This window comes from Peromyscus maniculatus, chromosome 1, assembly GCF_049852395.1.
Source record: "Peromyscus maniculatus bairdii isolate BWxNUB_F1_BW_parent chromosome 1, HU_Pman_BW_mat_3.1, whole genome shotgun sequence".
Classification (NCBI taxonomy): Eukaryota; Metazoa; Chordata; class Mammalia; order Rodentia; family Cricetidae; genus Peromyscus; species Peromyscus maniculatus.
The window spans coordinates 9347472-9370928 of record NC_134852.1 but is presented as its reverse complement, the minus strand read 5'-3'; the positions used below and the strand labels follow the sequence as shown (position 1 = coordinate 9370928).

The 23457-nt window shown below is 37.8% G+C and overlaps 1 protein-coding gene across 1 annotated transcript; it reads right to left on the bottom strand.

Annotated features, from left to right (window-relative positions):
• Positions 1-2: 2 nt before the first annotated feature.
• On the bottom strand, positions 3-23145 carry LOC143271266 (killer cell immunoglobulin-like receptor 3DL1). The gene is made up of 4 exons (XM_076563429.1): positions 22743-23145; positions 20931-21236; positions 18266-18559; positions 3-67 (listed from the first exon to the last, which is right to left on the bottom strand). The coding sequence occupies exons 1-4, from the start codon at positions 23143-23145 to the stop codon at positions 3-5; spliced, it is 1068 nt and encodes a 355-aa protein (XP_076419544.1).
• Positions 23146-23457: the final 312 nt, after the last annotated feature.

The window sequence follows — 23457 nt, the reverse complement described above, 5'->3', positions numbered from 1 at the left end:
GTCTACTTCTCTCCTAAATTCACCAGGGGATGTTGTAAGGCCATGAGGAAAGGCTTCTTGTAGATTCCTAAGAATAAAGAAATTGAATGAACCTGATCAAAGTCTGTGTGTCCTTGAAGAGCCTTGGTTCCCCATCAATTGGTCTGTTCTCCCTGTTAGTACTCCAGTGAACTTGTTTTTGTCTACTTCTACTCTGGACACAGACTCCTCCATCTTTGTGTCCATTTACCACTTATTTGAGTCTAGGATTAGTACAATATCTTCCCACTGGCTTGTTATGAGAATGTGTCTTTCGAGTACTACTTCCATAGGCCCTATTGTATTTTTCTAAGCCTGGAAAGTTCAGGAAACATGGCAAGTGTCACACCAGGCTGCTTTATGTGTCTTTTTTATGCAACTTTGGATTAAGTATAAACCTTGGCAGGATAAAGGAATTAGTACTGAACATAGTTATGAGGGAATGACTTCTAGCTCTCACTGTGGTTCAAACCTCTGTAAGGCATCCTGATCCAGGATCATGAACATTGTTTACTCTAATATGTTGATGAATTAGCATCCTGGTTTTACTGCTCTCAGAGCATCCCTTTCCTCCATCTTATTTGCCCTTGGCATGAGTTCCTATATTATTTTCCAGTTGCTAACATAACAAATTACAACAAATTTGATTCTTAAACAGAATGCAATTATTGTGGAGATCAGAATTCTGAAAAGCTCAAATGGCATAAATCAGGTTTCATCAGAAATTGTATCTACTGAAATCCCTAGGAAAGTGTTTGTTTTTACCTTCCAGCTTCTAGAGCCTCATGCATTCCTTGGCACCTGGACCCTTCATCCATGTTTAGAGTTAGCGACAGGGTGTCTCCTTCATGATGATGTCTTTGGCCAACAACTGAATTTTTACTTACTTTGTTACACCAACCCTTGTAGTTCTACCACCTGAAATAATTCAGGATATTCTTGCATCCTGATATCAATTGTTAAACATCTGAGTTCCATCCTCCAGCCCAATTTTCCTTGACTTATTTAACACACAGGAAGCCTTAGGGACTAAAATAATGTATAAACTTGTATATTTTATTATGCCCAGAACATTATCTATTTTTCTGTGTTGAATACTCCTTTATGAGTCCAAACCTCTTAGTAACACTGTTTCTGAAAATTCCAAGGTTGGGAGTTTTGGGGAAATGAAAGGCATTCAAAACATCATCTCGAACCTGAAATTATTATCTTCACAGGGTCACTGTTGGCTGAAATTTTAATAGCATAATGATAATTCAAACCATAGCATCTGTATGTTCCTGCATGTTCTGTTGTCACAGGTCCCAAGACAAATTTCTTCTGGAATGGTCTTTCCTGGATTGGAGGGATAGGATTACCAAGTTCTTTGTACAACTTGAATGTGTAATAGTCACTAGGCGAGTCACATTGAAATTCCACATACTGTCCCAAAGGAACAATAAGGCTTGGCCAGGCTGAGAGTGAAAGCTTGTCATGACTTCCTGCAGAGGGGTGCACAGAGAAAATATTTAATGATGCTCCTTCATCCCTGAGAGATAAGTCTCCAATATTTCTCTTCTTTGCTGTACTTTGTATAACACTTTTCTCTGATTTGATACATCCCTTCTTCAATGTAAGAGGCTGAGATGTTCAGGAGATTCAGAAAATAAACAAACTTTCTATGTCAGTGAAAGGTGAAACATTCAAGAGTCATCAGTGGCCATTCCTAATTCTATAGAAAGATTGAGACCCTGGACCAGCTGAGCTCTGAGTGCTAATGTCTAAGACCTGTTGGGCTGCCTGCAAGTTGTGCACTGAACTCCAGGGTTTTGGCTTCATGATAATCACTAATATTAGGGTGTGCTTTAAGCGAGGTTTGAGTCACCCTTGCTTCTGTTAGTAACCCCTAATCCACATTGCTATTAGTAACACAGTAAACCCATAGATTCACAGAGTTATGCTTTGGTGCAATCACTGTTTGCTGGTAGACATCTTGCAACACTGGCTACCCAGCAGTCATCGTAGACCCTAGCCAGGGACTATTCTTCATTGCAGAGTGTTTTGAGGCCCCTTAAAGCAGCAGGAAGTACATCTAGGAACAGCGTCTGATCTCAAAATACATGAAGGATCCCAGCTGAAATACAGAAGCTGACACCAAAGTCAACCTATCCAGGGTTACAACAAGTTTATCTGACTACTATCACCAGTTATACTAAACAGTAAAGGTCTATTTACCAACAGTGAACTACTTTATATGGCAGAGGAGTTTATTATTATTACTGCACAGGCATCCAAGTGTAAGAGCATAAGAATTAAAATCAGAGACGTAAAACATTACAGAGAACAATGGTGAGGCTCAAGAAGTAAACACAAAAGAAAGAGAAACCTATAAACCCCATGATGAATAATTCCCAGAGTGTTCTTTAATTAGGTTACAAGTCTAAGAAACCACCAACAAAACCTGGGCAGATATCTGTTGCTCATGGACAGGCCCGAGCAGTCAGAAGAACAGGTGAAGGCCACACCAGCATGAAGAGCAAATAGGCTGCCCTCCACCACATGTAGCTCTCTGAATCAGTAGGTTCAGTTTCCAAACACTCAATATCCCACCACCGTTCTTGACCTACTATCCAGCAAAACTTTCAATCACCATATCTGGGAAAAGCAACATATTCCATGATATAAGCCAAATTTGACCAATATCTACGTCAAGATCCAGAAATACTAGAAAGACATTTCCATCCCAATAACTTCAACCACACCCATGTAAAAACAGGAAATAAATAATTTCACACTAGTAAAGGCAAATAATGGAAGAACATGTATGTTCATGTACTTGCCAACACCCCACACACACTCACAGAGAGAGAGAGAGAGAGAGAGAGAGAGAGAGAGAGAGAGAGAGAGAGAGAGACACTACCACTACCATCACCAAAATAACAGGAATTAACAATCATCGGTCATTACTGTTTTTGGTATCAATGGACATAATTCCTCCATGAAAAGATCCAGACTAGAAGAATGGTGTGAAAACAGGACCCATCCTTCCGTTGCATACAAGAAACAGCACTAATATCAAAGGTAAACATCACCTCAATATCTCAGAATCAAGCACTGGTCCAATAATTTCTAGGCAAAGGGATATAAGAAGCAGGCTATTACCCTTCAAACTAAAGTCTAAGTGGATGAAAGACCTCAATATCAAACCAGATTTATCAACAGATGGGAGCAGATGCAGAGATCCACAGCCAAACATTAGGCAGTGCTCCAGGAAGCTCAAATAAGAGGGGGAAGGAAGAATTGTAGGTGCCAAAGAGGTCAAAGTCATCACCAGAACATGACCCAAGGATTCAAGTAGAATGGGTCATGGCCTTCAGTTACAGAGACTGCAGAGTTCATCAGGGAACCTGTATGGGTCTACGATAGTTACTCTGCATAAGTGTTATGGATGTACAGCTTGGTGTTCTTCTTGGACTCCTAGAATTGGGAGTTGGTGCTGTCTCTGATTCTTATACCTACACTTGGAATCCTGTTCCTCTTATACGGTTTCCTTGTTCAATGTTGATACAAGCTTATGGACCTAGGCTTAGTGTTACTTTTTGTGCTTTGCTCTGTTAATATCCCAGGGAGCCTTGCTCTTTTCTGAATATGAAATGAATGTAGGAGAAACTGTGATAGGGATATAATGTATGAGAGAAAAATAAAAAAATAATCCTTGTCAATTGTTAGGAGAATAAAACACACGGATTCAGCTTTAGAGCTATCATCCAGTGACAAAATAGAAAATATGCTATTTGTGTTTCTGTGTCTGGGTTACCTTGGTCAGTATGAGATTTCCTGGTTCTATCTGTGTCAATGTTAATTTCATTGTTATTTATCTTTGAACAGTATTCCACAGTGTACATGGGTTAAAATTTCATTATCCATTCATCAGCTGAAGGACATTCAGGTTGTTTCCATGTCCTGGCTATTGAAATTAGAGCAGCAAAGAACATGATTGAACAAACATTTATGCCATAGGACGTCACTTTCTTTGGATACATTCCAAGGGGTGGAAATGATGTACATTAATAGTTATGTATGAAATTCTCCATATATTTAATTTACAAAGAAAACATCTTTTATAAAAGAAAAAAGATGCAATCTAACTATGAAAAAAAGAAACTCTGGGTAGAAAATATTTTGAATTTTGAAATGAACTAACAATAACATAAAATTTTTGTATACCACCCCCACAGACAAAAATCAGCTACTGAATTGGAAGAATATATGGGCCAGCTTGATGTCTAAGTGGGCAAAGGCTCTTTCTGCCAATCTTGAATCTCTGAAAACCATCACCAGGATGCACATGGTCAAAAGAGGAAATTGATTTCAGCAGGTTTTCCTCTACCTCCACACTAGTGTCATGGTGCATGTACACACACACACACACACACACACACACACACATTCCAACAGTTTACTTGATTATAATATAGCAGAATGAGTGATCTTAGATCATGCATTACATGATATGTCATGTAAATACAAAACCTGAATGAAAATACAATGGAAATAAATTGAAACCATCAAAATACCCAATTACAAATCATAAAATTCAAGAAAGTTAAAGGAACATTGAGGTTTACTTGGGACGATGAAGGTGGCATTTAGAATGAGTTTTGCAAGCAGAATGAATATTATTAAAATATTATATGAAATTCACAAAGAAATTGTATAATATTTACAAAAAGACAGAAAACAAAGCTTAGAAAAGAGGAGAGAAAAACTTATTTAGAAAAGTTACTGTACAACAGTCTTGAGACATGAAGAAACCTGAAAATGGTCAGGTTAAAGATGATCAAATGACATGAAACAAATTCAAATCAAATTATCAAGATCACTGAGCATATAATTGTCATGAGAGATCCTGACATCAGATTGACAAAAAAGGAAAAGAACATGGGTGACTTCCAGTACAGCTAATGTCAGACTTCTGAGGAAACACTTACATGACACAGGAGACCAGGATGACCAGCTGAGTGAAAAAAGAAAAACTGTGCCTATAATTGACAGCAACACTCTCCTTCAGAGATGAAGTATATAAAAATTTTCTCAGAAAAACTGTAGCAGACAGAGTTCCTAACAATAAGATCAGAAAAGTCTGTGGAATTCCTGAAGCTGAAAGAAAGTCTGGTCATGAGTTTCCAGGTGTTATGGCTCACACTTTTAATTGCAGCACATGATAGGCAGAGGCAGGTGAATATCTGAGTTCATGGGTAGCCTGGTCTACCAAGTAAATTCTAAGATAGTCAGGGCAACACAGAGAAACCCTGTGTTGAACAACCAGACATTAAAAGTTTATCCAAAATACGTTGATGCCTGACTCAGCTGAGAGCTGTGTCTGGGACAATCTAGGAGAGAGCTGATGGACAGGGTTCAGAGTCCTAATTTCTTTATATATAATATATATATGTATATATGTATATATGTATATATGTATATATATATAATATATACATATATATATATCAGCCTGATATCTACATATCAGCCATGGATTCCCCTATTCTCCCCCCTCCCACCTCCTCCCCTTACCCCCAGCATACCATCCAATCCCACCTCCTCCAGGACAAGTCCTCCCCCGAGGACTGCGATCAACCTGGTAGACTCAGTCCATGGAGGTCCAGTCCTTTCCTCCCAGACTGAGCCAAGTGTCCCTGCATAAGCTCCAGGTTTCAAACAGCCACAGAGTCCTAATTTCACAATTCAGAAGGCTCACCAACAAGTCACTCACAGAAGCCAGCAGCCAACACCCTGTGATGCTTTCTCTCCTGTTAGAATGAAACCTACCTATTACAAAGGATAGTATCTCAATATTTAAAGATGGACTCACCTGCTTGTGCCAGTGTCCAGAGGACTAGGAAGAGGCCTGGAAAGAAAAACTCATGTTGAACTCATCTTTCTTTTTCAGTAGCCTGGCCATCTGACATCCCTATCTCCGTTGTTCTCTGTACATTAGAATCAGAGCTTACTTAGTTAAGATGAACTCATGCACTAATATAAACCATGGAGGCCAGTGTTTCTGCTGTAGCAGATTCAGCCTCCCAGGATGATATTTCCACCCTGTTATTGCATACCATCTATTCCCAGCAGGACTCACCAGTACAGATCAGGTTTTGGAGCACAGACAGCATGGGGCTGCTTTGGCTGACAAGTGTCAGAACCAGAATAAAACATATTGGGTGTCGTAAGAGGCTTGAGGCGTCTGCCTGACCACAGCTCGGAAAGCTTAACAACAGAAACATCCACCCTTGTTGCCACGTTCATTAATTTTGTGTGTGACAGGGGTTCTTTGTAGCCCTGGCTATATTGGAATGCACTTTGTAGACCAAGCTACGTTGGCTTTGAATTCAAAGCTCCACCAGCATCTGCCTCCCAAAGTGCTTCAATTAAGGGTATGTGTTCTCATACTAAGTTAATGAAATCTCTTTTGCCATTGGCTTTGTGGATCATAACTTCTTGGAAATGGGTCAGGCTTTAGCTTTTCAGCAGAAGTATTTACCATGACTATAAGTGAATTGCATCTTGAATCCATCACCTTTATGCAAAGTGGTTAAATCTGATTATTGTTCTCAAACTTTTGATGTGTTCTCTTTGCTTTTTAAATTCAAGACTCAGTGTTTCCTCTGACATTCTATACAACATGTCCCATAATTATTTTTCATATTGTAAGAATAGTTGTAATGAGTCAGTCAAAGTGATTATACTGAATTATTCCAGTTTTATGTTATAGTTATTCAGTTTCCTAATTAATCATGTAGGTATTTAGAATAATAAAATTCCACTTTTAAAAATCAAACAAACAAAGCAAACAAGTTTTTGCTGTATTTGAAATTTGTTTTTAGAAGCCGAAAAAAATATCAAAAGATGGAGAATCTCTCATGCTCATGTATCAGTAGGAATTGCATAGTAAAAATGCCCAACCTATCAAAAGTAATCTGAAGAATCATCTATGCAGTCAAATCAAAATTTCAACACAATGCTACACAGATCTTAAAAAAACAATTTCTGGCTTTAATGTAAACACACAGAGAAAATAACAGGATAGTTAAACTATCATGAACAATAAAAGAAATTCTGGAGGTCTCATCATTCCTAACTTCAAGTCCTACTATAGACCTATGTGAATAAACATGCCACAGTATTGGTGGAAAGGCAGACAGGTTCATCAACGGAATCAATATGAAGACCCAGACATAATTCCATACATATATGCATTGCTGATCTTTGCTAAAGAAACCCAAAACATTCACTGGAAAACAAGACAGTATCTTCAACAAATGGTTTGATCAGATTGGATATCTGCATGTAGAAGAATGCAAATAGCTTCATACTTATCAATTTCAATAAACTCAAACTAGTATAATCCCTAAATGCATTCTAAATAACTAAATATTCTCCTTATAGATACATGGAAATGTAGCTCTCACACATGAATGGAGAAAAATCCATTGATTAGCATCAAACAAACACAAATGAAAACCCCAAAACAAAAAAATAGAGAGAACAGATGATTATGAGGTGTCCAAGCCCAGCTGATATATTACAGCAGAATTCCTGCATCTAAGGCTCAGGCAATGTCATGGAAGAAGGGAAAGAAAGATTCTACTAACAAGAGGAGGCAGTTTGTTGTGAGATGGCATCTGCTAGAAATGTCAATATAAAATTATGTAAATGTAAATAATATTATACACATTAATCTGATTATATTCATAAAATTAGGAATATATGTAGATATTTAAAGGTAATTAAAAATAAAGATGAATTTGAGAAAAGAAAATGGCCATATATGAGAGGTTGAGAGGAGTAAGGAAAGGAAAAGTGGTTTTAGTATGATTTATTTGAAACAATAAGCCTAACAATATAATAAATTGTTGAAGGTCCTAAATATTAAATATGCATACTATACTTTTAGGATTTCTGTGGCCAATAGTCAGTCCAGTTTCAGATGTTTCCAGTTCTTTGCAGTGTTTTACAGCTTCTTGGCCTCTGACAGAATCTTCTAGAAATTCATCATGAGAATATTGATGTTTCTTGTCTATGTTCATTGTTGAGAATAGTGTATGTCCTACTGAAATAAAGAGCAACTGCTGTAGAGTCAGGAATGAGCCATGTAAAATAAAAATGTCTGAAAAGATGCAAAGACAAGTTGTCAAATTGTACATATTAACCATTTTCAGATATTTCTAAGTCAACCATTCAACAATGAAGTGAAACAACATGACATAAAAATACATTTCTGGTGCTCTTGGTAAAGAATGGTGAGTGTACAGGGCTCGAGAAATCACTTATCCATTAAGAGTGTGTTCTGAACTTGCAGAGGACCCAACTTCAGTTCCCAGTGCCCACAACAGGAGGCTCACAACTGCCTGTGACTCCAGTTCCAGGGGATCCATCAATGCCCTCTTCTTCTCTTACAAGCACCAGAACTCTCGTGCACACATTCACACATCATTTAATCAGTGTGTGCTCTTATACCAGGCTAAAAGTAAACCCACTGTTTACCATTGCCTTTTACCATTTACCAAGGACCATAGCTTGGTTTGTGTATCAGGGTGACTGTGGCCTCATAAAATACCCTTTTTATACTTTGTGTAATAACTGGAGGGATATTGGCATTAACTCTGCAATTCTGGCAGAATTTTGTGCTAAATCAATTTTTTTTTCCTGAGGATATGTTTTATTGACTGCTGCTTTGATTTCAGTAGGTGTTACAAGTCCACTTAAATTGCTTATCTAATCTTTATTCAATTTTTATCCTTTGTAAGTGGTGTGCATAGAGACAATTATCCATTTCTTCTAGATTTTTCCAATTTGTTGCAGTACAGGTACTTAAAGTATGTCCTTAGGATTCCTTTGATTTAACCTTCTCTATTTTTATATCTCATGTTCATAATTTATTTCTTAATTTAGATATTTTTCCTATGTTTTATTTAAGTTGGATAAGGGTTTGTCAATATTGTTTTTCCTGATGAGTAAAATTGCTTTATTGATTCTTTGTATTTATTTTGTTTGTATTGTATTAAATTCAAAATGAGTTTGATTATTTCTTGCCCTGTCGTCCTGCTGGGTGTGATTTCTTCTTTTTGTTCTAGAGCTTTCTGGTATGCTGTTAACTTCCTTGTATTATACCTCTACAATATTTTATTTATGTACTTAATGATCTGACAATAAGTTTGGGTATATCAATTATGTATGTCACTGTGATCTGTAATCATTTTGGTAGCTATCTTTCTAGCACCTATTATCTATCTATCATCTATGAATCTATTATTTATCTACCATATATCTAGTCATCTTTTATTTTTCTATGTATCTATATGTATGTATGTATCTATCATCTATCTTTCTATTATCTGTATACATAAATATACACACACACACACACGTATTAGCTATCAATCATCTTTTTTCTATCCTCTTCATTCTATCAATCAAATCATCTGTAGTCATTTATATATTTGTGATTTGTTAAACTATTTTTCCAATCATCTATTTTTACACATCTTTATTCTACTCATTATCTATTTATCTCTGCTTGTCATTCATCTATAATTACTTTAAATTTTTTTCTTTTTGGTTTTTGTAGACAGGTTTTCTCTGTGTAATTTTGGTGCTGTTCTGGATCTTGCTCTGTAGATTAGGCTGGCCTTGAACTCACAGAGATCTGCCTGGCTCTGCCTCCTGAGTGCTGGGATTAAAGGCATGCACCACCACTGCCAGCCTGTCTATGATTTCTTATAAATATCTTTAACTATCATATGTCTTTCTGTATATTCACAACACATTTTTCTTTTCAAAATAAGCACAGTCTTGAGGATTCAAATGTAGTTTTCAGTCTCTGGGTCTCTTCTCACTAATTTTCATTCACCCTGAAACACAGACAGTATGTCAGTGGTTGAAGAGAGGCAGCCAAACCCCACAGCTCCAGACAGTTAGGTCACATTAGCAAAATGCTAAGGAGAGTAGACTATCCTTGCCTGCCACTAAAATGAGTTAGTCTTCCTGTTAAGAGACAGTCTAGCTTTTGGGGAGCCCTGTCTTCCTTGATAACCCGCTTTCATTTAGGACACACTGGGGACACAGGGAGGTTTTTTTTTTTTTTTTTTTTTTTGTGGGTTGAAATTTGAAATGCTGATATAACTGCAGGCCAATTAGCTTCCTATTTGTGTGCCTTCAAAACCACAGGTAATTGTGAGGTAGTAAGACCCACAGGAGGTGTGAGGTCTCAGTTACTGACCACACTTGTAAATTTGTTACTTCAAATGCAAAATAAGCAGTTCTTTTTTGAAATACTTAGCTGGTCTTGTGGGGAATTGCAGAAGAAACAAAGAATACTTCTGTTTATATTTTCAAAATGAAAGGCATTTTCCCTAAAACTGTTTAAGGTTGCTAAAATTCCTGTCTCTCTATTCATCTTAAATTTCTTTTTATATTTTTCCTGACAGCCTACATTAAGCAGCCCAGGTTGTAACAGAATTCAGTGATGAAGCCAAGACTGGCCTCAAAGTTGAAATAATTCTCTTCCATCCTACCCAATTCTGGGAATATAGGTGTTGACTACCACACTTGCTTGTAAGCATTTTATTCTTTATTTTTATTTTTGAAGGAGAAATTTTTGTTTCACTTGCAATTTCACCTTTGTGGATGAATCAAAAGTAATGTCCCTCAAGAGACAGTGGTCACATTGTATTTACAAATAAAAATCACATCAAGGAATGTCTGTTTATATTCAACTTGTTTACTTTACTCTTAAAACTTTAAGGACTTTCTACTTAGGAAATTATGCCACTCACTATATATTGAGCAGATCTCTTCATACCAATTATAATGAACCAGAAAATTTTGCTCCAGACATACCAACATGCAAACTCTCTGTGGTTTATTCAACTCTTAGATATTTGAAGTGATTCTGGATTCTAGCAAGTTGACATTTTAAATTAAAATTCACAATAGCAGATATATCAAGATAATACTGCCATTTACAATTGTCTAAAACATTTAGAAACAAGAGCTACACCTCTCTTGAGAATATTTATGAAGGACTGTTAGTCATCAACACAGCATGATAACAGTTGCACAATCATTTTGCTGATACACAAGATAGTTTTACAGCTGTGGTGCTTTCATTTGTATAACAGCCTTGTCATGTTCAGAGACCAGCCTCTCCTGTACTCCTTCCCATCTTCTAGCTCTTATGCTCGCTTCAAAGCCTTCTTTTGTGATGATCCCTGAAGTTTGGAAGGGGTTGCTGTAGATGTTCCAAGATGGTCGTTTGTCTCTATATAGTGTTTTAGGACTTCGGGCTGACGTGTCTGAGAAATGCTTGAATTTGTTCTTGGAAGACTTACGATCACACCCACTGCTCCTGTTGGTTTCCTTTCTACTTCTAGCTTGGTCTCTCTTCTGCTTTCCTGTTACATGCACTTCTCACCCACCATCCTTTATTCTCCACCCTTTTTATTCTCCTCATTTTCTCCGTCATATCTGCATCTACAAGTCTCATGGATCATCATAAGAGACAGCAATGTTTCTCTCCTTCTTTCTCTCTGTCACAGACACAAAAACACATACAGTATGATACAAATATATAGGTATTATTATTGTCCACATGGAATTGTTGTTGTTGTGGGGCCCCATCTTCTTTCTGGAGACTTCAGTTGATGTTAGGCTTGGCCATGATTTCCTGCAGAAAACTGATAAAAGACTCGAACACAAAAACATATATATGCAGCTAGCCTTTTTTCTAGAATTAGTTAGTACTCTATATGACCATTCATATCTTAACAAAGTTTAAAATGTATATATATCTATATATCTTTATATGTTAATCTTGTAAATTTTGATATAAAATTCATACTTTAAGAAAAGTTTAAAGAATCAGAATAGAATCAAAGAGTTGAGATTAGTAATAGAATAGTCCCTTAATTAATTTTACTTTTGTCCTGCACCATAGCAGAAGATGGCTCTTATTCTGGTATGATACAGGGAGTTTGTATTTTCCTTTTAACAACATGCTTGATTTTAAAGAAGGAGAGAGCCATTCTCCAACTCCAAAGTCAGCTTTAAATTTTAATTGAACTGGGACTATTAGAAAACCAATAGTGTTAAATCTTTAGAGAAAAGCAGAAACAAACATTTAGGAAGACATAAAAATTTTTTAGATAATATATACCCATACACTGTTTCATTCTGTTTCTTGGGATAGATGATTTGTCCCTTTTCTTCAGTTGTCTCATTTGTCCAGTGTTCTTCAGATTCCTTAACCTTCATTCTCCTAAAAGACAAAAACAAAAACCTTTCCCCAAGACTAATTTTGGGGATGTTTCCTTTTGACAAGTTATTATCTGATTAAATAAAAAGGCATGTGTTATTGATATCAGTTAGTTTAAATTGGATGTTCATGCTGGTTGATGAACTATCACCTCCTCTAATTAAGAGGTCTCTCTTGTTTAAATCGAACCTTTATCAATTTTGATGGTACCCACAGCTTATCTTCTCCTGTAGAAACAAAAGCAAAACCTCGTCCCCAATGTAATACATACCCTGGTTTCCATTCTGAGGTCAGCACATCCTTAAAGTATATAGGCTGATTTAATGCTGTAGTTTTTTCTATTATCCAATGTCTCTCTGCAGCTCTTGTTCCTTTCTCATTGACATTCAGAAAATTCAAAGTTAGAAGAGCATTATGCAGTCTATTTCTGGGAGTTTTTGTTACCCGTTTCTGTTTATTTAGCATATACTTTAGAGTTCTTTTTGATCTTTCTATAACTGCTTGACCTGTAGGATTATGTGGTATGCCTGTAATATGCTTTATATTGTAATAATCAAAAAACTGTTTCATTTTAACAGAGACATATGATGGAGCATTGTCAGTTTTGATTTGTGCAGGTATACCCATGATGGCCATAACTTCTAGCAAATGAGTGATTACAGAATCAGCTTTTTCAGAACTCAAAGCAGTTGCCCATTGAAATCCTGAATAAGTATTGATGGTGTGGTGTACATATTTCAATTTTCCAAATTCTGCAAAGTGAAACATGTCCATCAGCCAGATTTTATTCCTCTGAGTACCCTTTGGGTTACATCCTGCTGGTAATGGCGTCTGATTGTAGAAGGAACAAGTAGGACATTTCTTTACTATTTCTTTGGCTTGTTGCCAGGTTATGGAAAAATCCTTTTTTAAACCTTTACTATTAACGTGATGTTTTTTATGAAATTCTGAGGCCTCCAGCACATTTCCTATCAATAATTTATCAATCTCATCATTGCCTTCTGCTAGAGGGCCTGGCAGACCAGTATGGGATCGAATGTGAGTTATATATAAAGGATGATTCCTTTTCCTGATTGTATCTTGTAATTGAATAAATAATGAAGTTAATTCTGAAGCATCAGGGATAAATTCTGCAGTCTTAATATGTAACACCACTCTTTCAGCATACTGAGAGTCAGTTACTATGTTGAGAGGTTCTGAAAAATCCATTAATACCAACAGAACAGCATACAATTCTGATTTTTGAACTGAATTATACAGACTTTGAACCACTTTTACTTAAATTTTCTGATTTGTATCCTGCCTTTCCTTCTTTGTTGGCATCTGTATAAAATGTACGAACTCCAGATATGGGTTTTTGCTGTACAATTTGAGGCAAAATCCAATCAGCTCTCTTTATAAGATCAATTCTATCGCTTTTGGGATATTTGCTGTTAATTTCTCCCAAAAAATTACTGCAAGCTCTTTGCCAAGGTTCACTTTCTGTCCATAATTTTTCAATGTCCTCCTTAGTTAATGGTATGACAATTTCTGCTGGGTCTATGCCTGCTAACTGACGAAGTCTCAATTTTCCTTTGTAAATCAAGTCAGAGATTTTTTCCACATAAGTTTTTAATTTTTTATTTGGTTTATTTGGTAAAAATATCCATTCCAATATAATATCTTCCCTCTGCATTAATATTCCAGTAGGAGAACGCCTAGAAGGTAAAATAACCAAAATGCAATCCAGCTTTGGATCAATACTATCCACGTGTCCTTCATGCACTTTCTTTTCTACCAAGGCTAATTCTTTCTCAGCTTCAGGTGATAATTTTCTTGGACTATTTAAGTCCTTCTCACCTTCTAAGGTTTTGAACAAATTAGTCAGTTCATCATTTTTTACCCCAACAATAGTTCGTAGGTGAGAAATGTCTCCAAATAATCTTTGAAAGTCATTAAGAGTCTGTAGTCTATCTCTCCGAATTTGCACCTTTTGGGGTCTAATTTTTTGTAGCTCTATTTTATATCCTAAATAATTAATAGAATCTCCTCTTTGTATCTTTTCAGGAGCAATTTGTAATCCCCAGCAAGGCAGAATTTTCTTTACTTCTTCAAATATTATTTCTAAAGTATCTGTATTTGAGTCAGCTAGTAAAATATCGTCCATATAATGATAAATTATAGATTTAGGAAATTTTTTACATATCACTTCCAATGGCTGTTTTACAAAGTATTGGCACAGAGTTGGGCTATTCAACATTCCCTGTGGGAGGACCCTCCATTGAAATCTTTTAACCGGTTGAGAATTATTATAAGTAGGCACTGTAAAAGCAAATCTTTCTTTGTCTTTTTCTTGTAAGGGTATTGAAAAGAAATAGTCTTTTAAATCAATAACTATGAGAGGCCATCCTTTTGGTAACAGAGTAGGCAAAGGCATCCCAGATTGTAGAGAGCCCATTGGCTGAATTACTTTATTAATTGCTCTAAGGTCTGTCACCATTCTCCATTTACCAGATTTCTTTTTAACAACAAAAACAGGAGAATTCCAGGGGCTACTTGATTCTTCAATATGCTGAGCATTTAACTGTTCTTCTACCAGCTCTTCTAAAGCCTGGAGTTTCTCTGTTGTTAAAGGCCATTGCTGGACCCACACAGGCTTGTCTGTTAACCATTTTAAAGGTAGAGCTATTGGTGTCTTTGGAAGATCATCAGTTATTGTGCCCTGTTCTTGTATAATATGGATGGCTGGTGACCACTCATTAGAATAATATCTTCTAATATTTCTCTCAGTAACATGTGTTAGGTTATGATTTGTTTCTGAGATTGGAGGGATGTTAATCTGAGTATCCCATTGTTGCAACAAATCTCGACCCCACAGGTTCATAGTTATGTTAGCCACATATGGTTTTAATTTTCCTCTCTGTCCTTCTGGACCTATACATTTGAGCCATCTTGCACTCTGTTTCCCCTGAGATAATGTCCCAATTCCTAACAGTTGAACGTTTACCTCCTGAAGAGGCCAAATTGCATGCCAAAATTCTGGTGCAATTATGGTAACGTCCGCACCTGTGTCTACCAGACCAGACAACAAAACACCATTTATTTTTATCGTTAATTTTGGTCTTTGTTCATTAATAGAAGTTTGCCAAAAAATTTTCTTTATGTTTTCTCCTGAATTTTCTATTCTCTCTGTTTCATCAACCTGACCAGCATGATTTATTCCAATAGACATTTGGTTATTTAATCGCTCTCCAGATCAGGCATTTCCTCTATGGCTGCAGGAAAGGTTTCAACTGGATTTGCACTGGGGGCCTGTGCGAGGCCCCTCTGGGAGTTTCCCGAAGACTGAGGCAAAGGATTACACTGTCTGTCCTTTGTTGAACTACATTCATTGGTCCAGTGTTTTCCCTTACCACACCTTCTGCATACTCCAGAAGGAAGGGGCATTCCATTGCCATTGTTCCTTGAATAAACATTGCTTCTAGGAATGACCTGTTTACAGTCCCTTTTAAAATGTCCTTGCTTTCCACACCCAAAACATCTAACATTCCTCAAACCTTTTGAAATTACTTCTCCTACCCACGTATCATCATGCTCATCAACCTCAACATTAATTGTTTCTCTAATCCAATCTTCCATAGGTGCAGATCTTGCCCTTAATGGCCTGATTATTCTTTTGCATGCTGCATTCGCATTCTCAAAGGCCAAAGATTCAATTTTTGCCTTACCAGCTTCTGAATCCGAGACCATTCTCTTGACTGCTGAAGCCAGTCTTTGTAAAAAATCTGTAAAAGACTGTTTTGGGCCTTGCCTCACCTTTGTAAATGACTCAGATTTTTTTCCTGGTTCCTCAACTCTGTCCCATGCATTCAAGGCTGCTGTTCGACATAAAATTAGGGTTTGGACATCATATAAACATTGTGTTTGTGCTGAAGCATATTGGCCTTCTTCCATAAGCTGATCCTGGCAAACTTGTATTCCTTTATCCCTCCATTGTTTTTCTATGTTTTTAGCCTCCTCCTTAAACCAAGTCAGAAATTGAAGTCTCTGGCTGGGTTCCAGAACAGCTTGTGCAAGGTCCCGCCAGTCCTGTGGTATTATCCTATTATATGTTGGCCAAGAGTTTAACATTTGCTTTACATATGGGGAATGCATGCCATAAGATACTATTGCCTCCTTAAACCTTTTTAAATCCAACATTTCAATTGGAGCTCAATTATTTTGTGTAGCCATGATTTGATCAGGCACCTGCTGTACAGTTACAGGATAAATTAAGGGTGACTGTGTGAAAACAGGCTTTCTTTCTACAACCTTATGATCCAAACTTGAACCAACTTCACTGTTAATTGTATAAATTAAGGGTGACTGTGTGAAAACAGGCTTTCTTTCTACAACCTTATGATCCAAACTTAAACCAACTTCACTGTTAATTTCTTCTGTCTGAATTTTTACAGGTTTAACAAGTTTTTCTAAAGCTGTTATCCTAGTACTTAAATCAACTATCTTTTTTAAATAGTAAAATGAGAATAAGCATGGTGATAAACTGCATAATTCGATCAACATTAATCTTCTCATATAGTTGTTCCATTGTCAGACTGCCTAAAATTTCAAACAAAACCCAATTTTCTTCCAATGTACACAGGAAACCCATTTTTTTAAATGTGGAAAAAATTGTCTTTTAAATAGTTTCCTTTACGACTTACCAAATCTGCGTAGAACAGTAGAAATCCCAGCAAATTAAATCTGTGTAGAACAGTAGAAATCCGAGGGGATTTTCAAAACAGCCACCTAGTGTCCCAGGTGTAAATCCAAAGAGAAAGAGAGAGAGAGAGAGAGAGAGAGAGAGAGAGAGGGAGAGAGAGAGAGAGAGAGAAAGAGAGAACAAGAAAGCGTAGCTGGCTAAAGTTTAAATGAAGCCACGTGTTTCTTTTGTGCCTAGTCAAGGCTTGGGTCTGGCTTCCTTAAACTCCAACCACGTGCGTTGGCTTTACAGGCAGGGCCCTGTTCGGCATGGCAAGTCTGAGTTGTTCGTAGCACCGGCTTTAAGCAAGCTGCTCACAGACCTAGGCCGGGGCTAGAAGCTGCCGCTCGGACTAGGAAGCTGGCAGCTTGGACTAGGAAGCCGGCAGCTTAGACTAGGAAGCCGGCAGCTTGGACTAGGAAGCCGGCAGCTCGGACTAGGACGCCGACTGCCCTGTCTGCCGCCCTTGCGGGACAGCGGACCTGCCGCCAAGCCAAGCGGTCTTTAATGGATTCTTGTCATGTTGGGCACCAGATATAGATGTAACCAACCGTCTTATCAAACAAGAAACACAGAAACAATGCAAAAGAGAAAGCCGAGAGGTCAGAGCTCAGAGCCAAAATCTCACCCTTCCGCCTGCGGTGTCCCAGCCTCCCGAATGAGGGATCTCTTTCCTGTCTATTCGTCTATTTAAAGTATTTTGTTCTGCCTTCTCATTGGTTGCAAACCCAAACACGTGACTGCCTCGTCACTGTCTGAATACACAGCCCCCTAGGTCTTAAAGGCATATGTCTCCAATGCTGGCTATATCCCTGAACACACAGATATCTATGGGATTAAAGGCGTGTGCCACCACCGCCACACTCTTGCTATGGCTCTAATAGCTCTGACCCCCGGGCAACTTTATTTATTAACATACAATTAAAATAATATTTCAGTACAATTAGATTACCACCACATACATGCATATATATGCATGTACATATATATCACATATGTATACATATATATATATATATATATATATATATATATATATATATATATAAATGTAACACACACACACACACACACACACACACACACACACACACGTGACATTAGCACTAACAGCAGTCCTTCTCTGTAGCTCCCAATGCTACTTTCACTCTATCATCAATTGGAGGATTCTGAGACATGGCTTCAGTATTTCATTAGTCACAAGATATAAATTATATATGAAGTTCTCTTACCAGTGACAGAAAGGTACAAGGGGTCACTTGGGGTTGACCACAATTGGGAAGAGTTCCTGAAAGAGCCATAGCATCTATAGTTCCCTGCCTGGACCACAGGATCAAGATGGAAGTTGGCCTGGAATGTTCCATTGTGGTTCAGGATTGAAGGAAGGCCATGTCCCTTGGGTACCCCTTCCCTGGACAGATGGAACATGTCAAACTGAAGGGCAGAGACACAGGACAAGGTCATGTTCTCTCCTGACATCACCATAGGACCCATCAGGACTGACAGAGAAGGTTTCTTGTATAAACCTGGAAGAAAAGAGGAAGAGACAGTTAGTTACCAGTGTTCATTCTCTCCTCAGTGTTCCCTCTGCCTGTATCTATTTCTTTGATATCTCTCTGCCTCTTACCATCTCCCTCTCTCTATTTCTCCCTTTCTTTTCTCCTCTCTTCCTTTTCTTCTCTCACTTTATTTTTATGTTACAATCTTTAGTCTATGACCTCACTCTGGACTCAAATATTTTTGCCAATGTTTGCTTAATGATATTTTCTGCCTCTATTTGCATGGGTTCATTCCATCTGTATTTTAAAGTTTGTTTTTATGAGCATAAATAATTTTATTAAGCAATAAACTTAATAATGAAATATTCATATGCATGCATACTATATTTTTATGCTTGTTTTAAGTTTTGAAATTGAACTATATATCATTTAGTGTTGTAAAATTATTGTTACGTATATAATTATAGATGTATAATATTAACTCTATTAAGGCTAGTATTCTTTATTGCCCTTCTACTTCCAATAATCACATTCATTTTACTATTTGGTATTCTCTATATTTCAATTTTTCCAGTTGTTTTGCAAGTCAATGGGTTCAATTAGATTTATTCATGATTTTGCTTTAATTAGCATACCAAGTAAGAGTCTTCATTATATTATCCTCCCTCTTCCCTTCCTTGTACAGCATTGCTGATCTCCTTACTCCCCTCATTTCCTCCTCCATGTCACATGTCTTTCATTTATTTCCCACCCCTCTCTATTAAACTTTTCTTCTCATGGTCACTTGCTAATTTCATGACCTATAACTTTGTCATCCTATATATGATAAAAATCAAGAATCTAATATCATTCTATTTTTCTTTGTAGGTCTTATATCTGTTTACACATCTGTGTTAATTAGTCTCTCTTTTCAAAGTACAGAATATTCCATATATATATCTTGAACAATGGCTATGGTGATCTTCCCTCTCTTGTTACTCTTAGTGTGTGTACTGCTCAAGTGTGATCTGTCATCTACTTCCCAAGCAAAGCACTTCGTTCAGGCTTTGGTTTTTGCTTCTACCTTTATAATATTTCTACCAAGAGAACCAGGCATATCATGTGTGTGACAAGCTCTGTTTTGGCATATTTAATATCTGCTATAATTTTTCCATCTCCACTTTCAAAGTTTCCATTCAGGCTTGTAGCTTGAGTTTTCCTGCCTTGCCCACAGTCAGGACAAATCTCTGTCACCCGCCAGTCCCACAGCCGCTCAGACCCAACCAAGCAAACACAGAGACTTATATTGCTTACAAACTGTATGGCCGTGGCAGCCTCCTGTTAACTGTTCCTATATCTTAAAGTAACGCATTTCTACAAATCTATACCTTGCCATGCGGCTCGTGGCTTACCAGCATCTTCACATGCTGCTTGTCCTGGCGGGTGGCTGGCATCTCCTTCTGCCTTCCTGCTCTTTTATCTCTCCTCTCTGTTAGTCCCGCCCATACCTCCTGCCTAGCCACGACCAATCAGGTTTTATTTATTGACCAATCAGAGCAACTTGACATACAGACCATCCCCCAGTACAGCCAAGTGCAGACCATCTCAGACACCTGCACTCAGGCCCATGGTCCTAATCATCCTCTATGCAAACCTGCTGGGTAACGCCACAAGGAACCCAAGAAGGGCTCCCACAGGACATACATTAACATCCCACAGCACAGGCTTCTGTCTTTTTTTAGTTTTTCTCTTAGCACACATTCCATGTTTACTAATTCATAGTCCTTTCTGGGTTTCCATCTGTGTGAAGGCATAAGGATTCATTAATAACAAGTGTTTTATTAAAACACTTCTAGCCCTATGCATGGTTCAAATTGCTATAAGGCATTCCTGATCCAGAATCAAAAGCATTGTTTCCTCCCAAACATGTTGATGAATTAGCATCCTGACTTTACTGCTCTTAGAGCATCCCTTCCATGCTTCTAAATTTGCTCTTGACTTGAGTTCCTATATTATTTTCCAATTGCTAACATAACAAAAACCAATTATGTCTCAGGTCAGACACATGATCTGTCTGGCTCTCATGACAGACTTCTTATTGAGGTAGAAGTAAAAATTTTCTGAATGTTGGTAGAAAGACTTCATTCTCTCTGGTTCATATTCTGCTCATCCAATTGCCACATTCTGTGTATCTCTACTTATGACTCCATTGCACCTTTCTGTATCTATGCTTTATGTTATAACCAAGGGTCTGCTCTTATATATTACTTTTCATTGTCTATATCAGTAAAATACTCAACAATGTTGCCTTCATGTAAATTTTCCACACTCATTTTCTTGTGGCCTCCCACAGCTCTTAGTGTAGAGAATATTTTTCTGTATCACAAAGAGAATGAAAAGTGTGTATGCACCGTCTTACCTGTGATCTTTATATCAATGGGGACACTAGAGTCTGACCACTCATATGGTGAGTGATTGTAAGAACCGTAGCATTTGTAAGTTCCAGCATGGTCAGGTGTCACAGGACCTATTGAGAAGTTGGCCTGGGAACCCCCAAGATGATGTTCTGCAGAAAGCTTGAAAGAGTCCTTGATTGTTCCATTTTTATGTGAAGTCAAAATGAAGGTGTCAAACATAATCTCTGATCGACACTCCAGTGTCACCTTCTCTCCTAAATCCACCAGGGGAGGTTTTAAGGCCAAGAGGAATGGCTTCGTGTAGATTCCTAAGAATAAAGTAATTGTATGAACCTGATCAAAATCTCTGTGTCCTTGAAGACCTATGGTTCTCCCTCAATTGGTCTGTGCTCCCTGTTAGTGCTCCAGGGCACTTGTTATTGTCTATTTCAACTCTGGACACAGAATCCTTCATTGTTGTGTCCATTTTCCACATGTTTGACTCTAGGATTAGCACAATATTATCCCATTTGCTTGTAGTGAGAATGTGTCTTTTGAACCCTATTTCCATAGACCCTATTGTTGTAGTGGGAAAGTTTTCCTGGACTTGCATTGCTCCTGTGGCACCAAAGTCCCACAGTCACTCAGACCCAAGTAAACACACAGAGGCTTATATTAATTAAAACTCCTTGACCATTAACTCAGGCTAACTACTTACTAGCTTTCACACTTAAACTCAGCCCATTTCTGTTAATCTATATGTTGCCATATGTTCTGTGGCTTTAGATGCTGCTGCCTGGATGGAGAGATGGTGTCTCCTGACTCAGCCTTCCTCTTCCCAGAATTCTCTTTGTTTTTCCTTCCTATACATTCTGCCTGGCTACTGGCCAATGGGCATTTTTATTAAACTAGTGTTCAAAAGCATTATCCCACAGCATATTGTCTTTTTTCTAAGATTGGGGAATGCAGGAAACATGGCAAGCTTCAAATCAGGCTGCTTTATGTGTCCTTTTTATGAAACTTTGGATAAAGTATAATCCTTGGCAGCATAAAGGAATTGGTGTTGAACATAGTGATCAAGGAAACACTTCAGCCCTCTCTTTGGTTCAAACCTCTATAAGGCATTCCTGATCCAGAATCATGAACATTGTTTCCTTTCAACATGTTGAAGAATTAGCATCCTGACTTACTGCTTTCAGAGCATCCTTTCGATGCTTCTTAATTTGCCCTTGACATGGGTTCCTATATTATTTTCCAAATGCTAACATAACAAATACCACAAATTTGATTCTTAAAAAGAATGTAAGTTTTGTGGAGATAAGAATTCTGAAAAGCCCAAATGGCATAAATCAAGTATCTTCAGGGATAGTAACTACTGATCCCTAGGAAAGTGTTCATTTTTTTCCTTCCAGCTTCTAGAGCCTCATGCATTCCTTGGCACTGGACCCTTCCTCCATGTTCAGAGTTTGTGACAGGGAGTCTCCCTCATGATGATTTGTTTTGCCCACAACTGAATTTTTCCCTATTTTGTTACATCAACCCTTGTAGTTCTACAGACCCAGGATAATTCAGGATAGTCTTGCATCCTGATATCAACTTGTTAAGACTTGAGTTCCATCTTCCAGCCCAAATTTTGCTTGACCTACTTAACACACAGGAAGCTTTAGGGACTAGAAAACATGCATGTCCTTGTGTATCATATTATGCCCAGAACATTATATATTTCTCTATGTTGAATATTCCTTATAAACCCAAGCCTCTGACTAATACTCTTTTAGACAAATCCAGGTTGGAGATTTGGGGGAATAAAAAATACTATAAATGTCATGTCTGACCTGAAATTATGATCTTCAGAGGGTCACTGTGTGCTGAAGTTTCATCAGGGGATTGATAATTAAAACCATAGCATCTGTATGTTCCTGCATATTCTGATGTCACAGGATCCAAAACAAATTTCTTCTGGAATGGTCTTCCATGGATGTGAAGGAGAGGATTACCATGTTCTTTGTACAACTTGAAATTGTAATAGCTACTATGAGAGTCACATTGAAGTTCCACATGCTGTCCCAAAGGAACAATATGGCTTGGCCAGGCAGAGAGTGAAGGCTTGTCATGACTTCCTGCAGAGGGATGCACAGAGAAAATATTTAATGATGCTCCTTCATCCCTGAGAGGTGAGTCTCCAATTTTCTCTTCTTTGGGTTCCTTTGTATAACACTTTTCTCTGAATTGAAACATCCCTGCTTCAATGTAAGAGGCTGAAATATTCAGGAGATTCAGAAATTAACAAACTTTCTCTGTCATGGAAAGGTGAAACATTCAAGATTCATCAGTGGCCCTTCCCAGCTCTATAGAAAGAGTGAGACACTGGACCAGCCAAGCTCTGAGTGCTAATGTCTAAGACCTGTTGGGCTGCCTGAAGGTTGTGCACTGAGCTCCAGGGTTTTGGCTTCATGAAAATCACTCATTTTGGGGTGTGCTTTAAGTGAGGTTTGAGTCACCCTTCTTGCTTCTCTGAGTAGCCCCTAATCCATACTGCTATCAGTAACT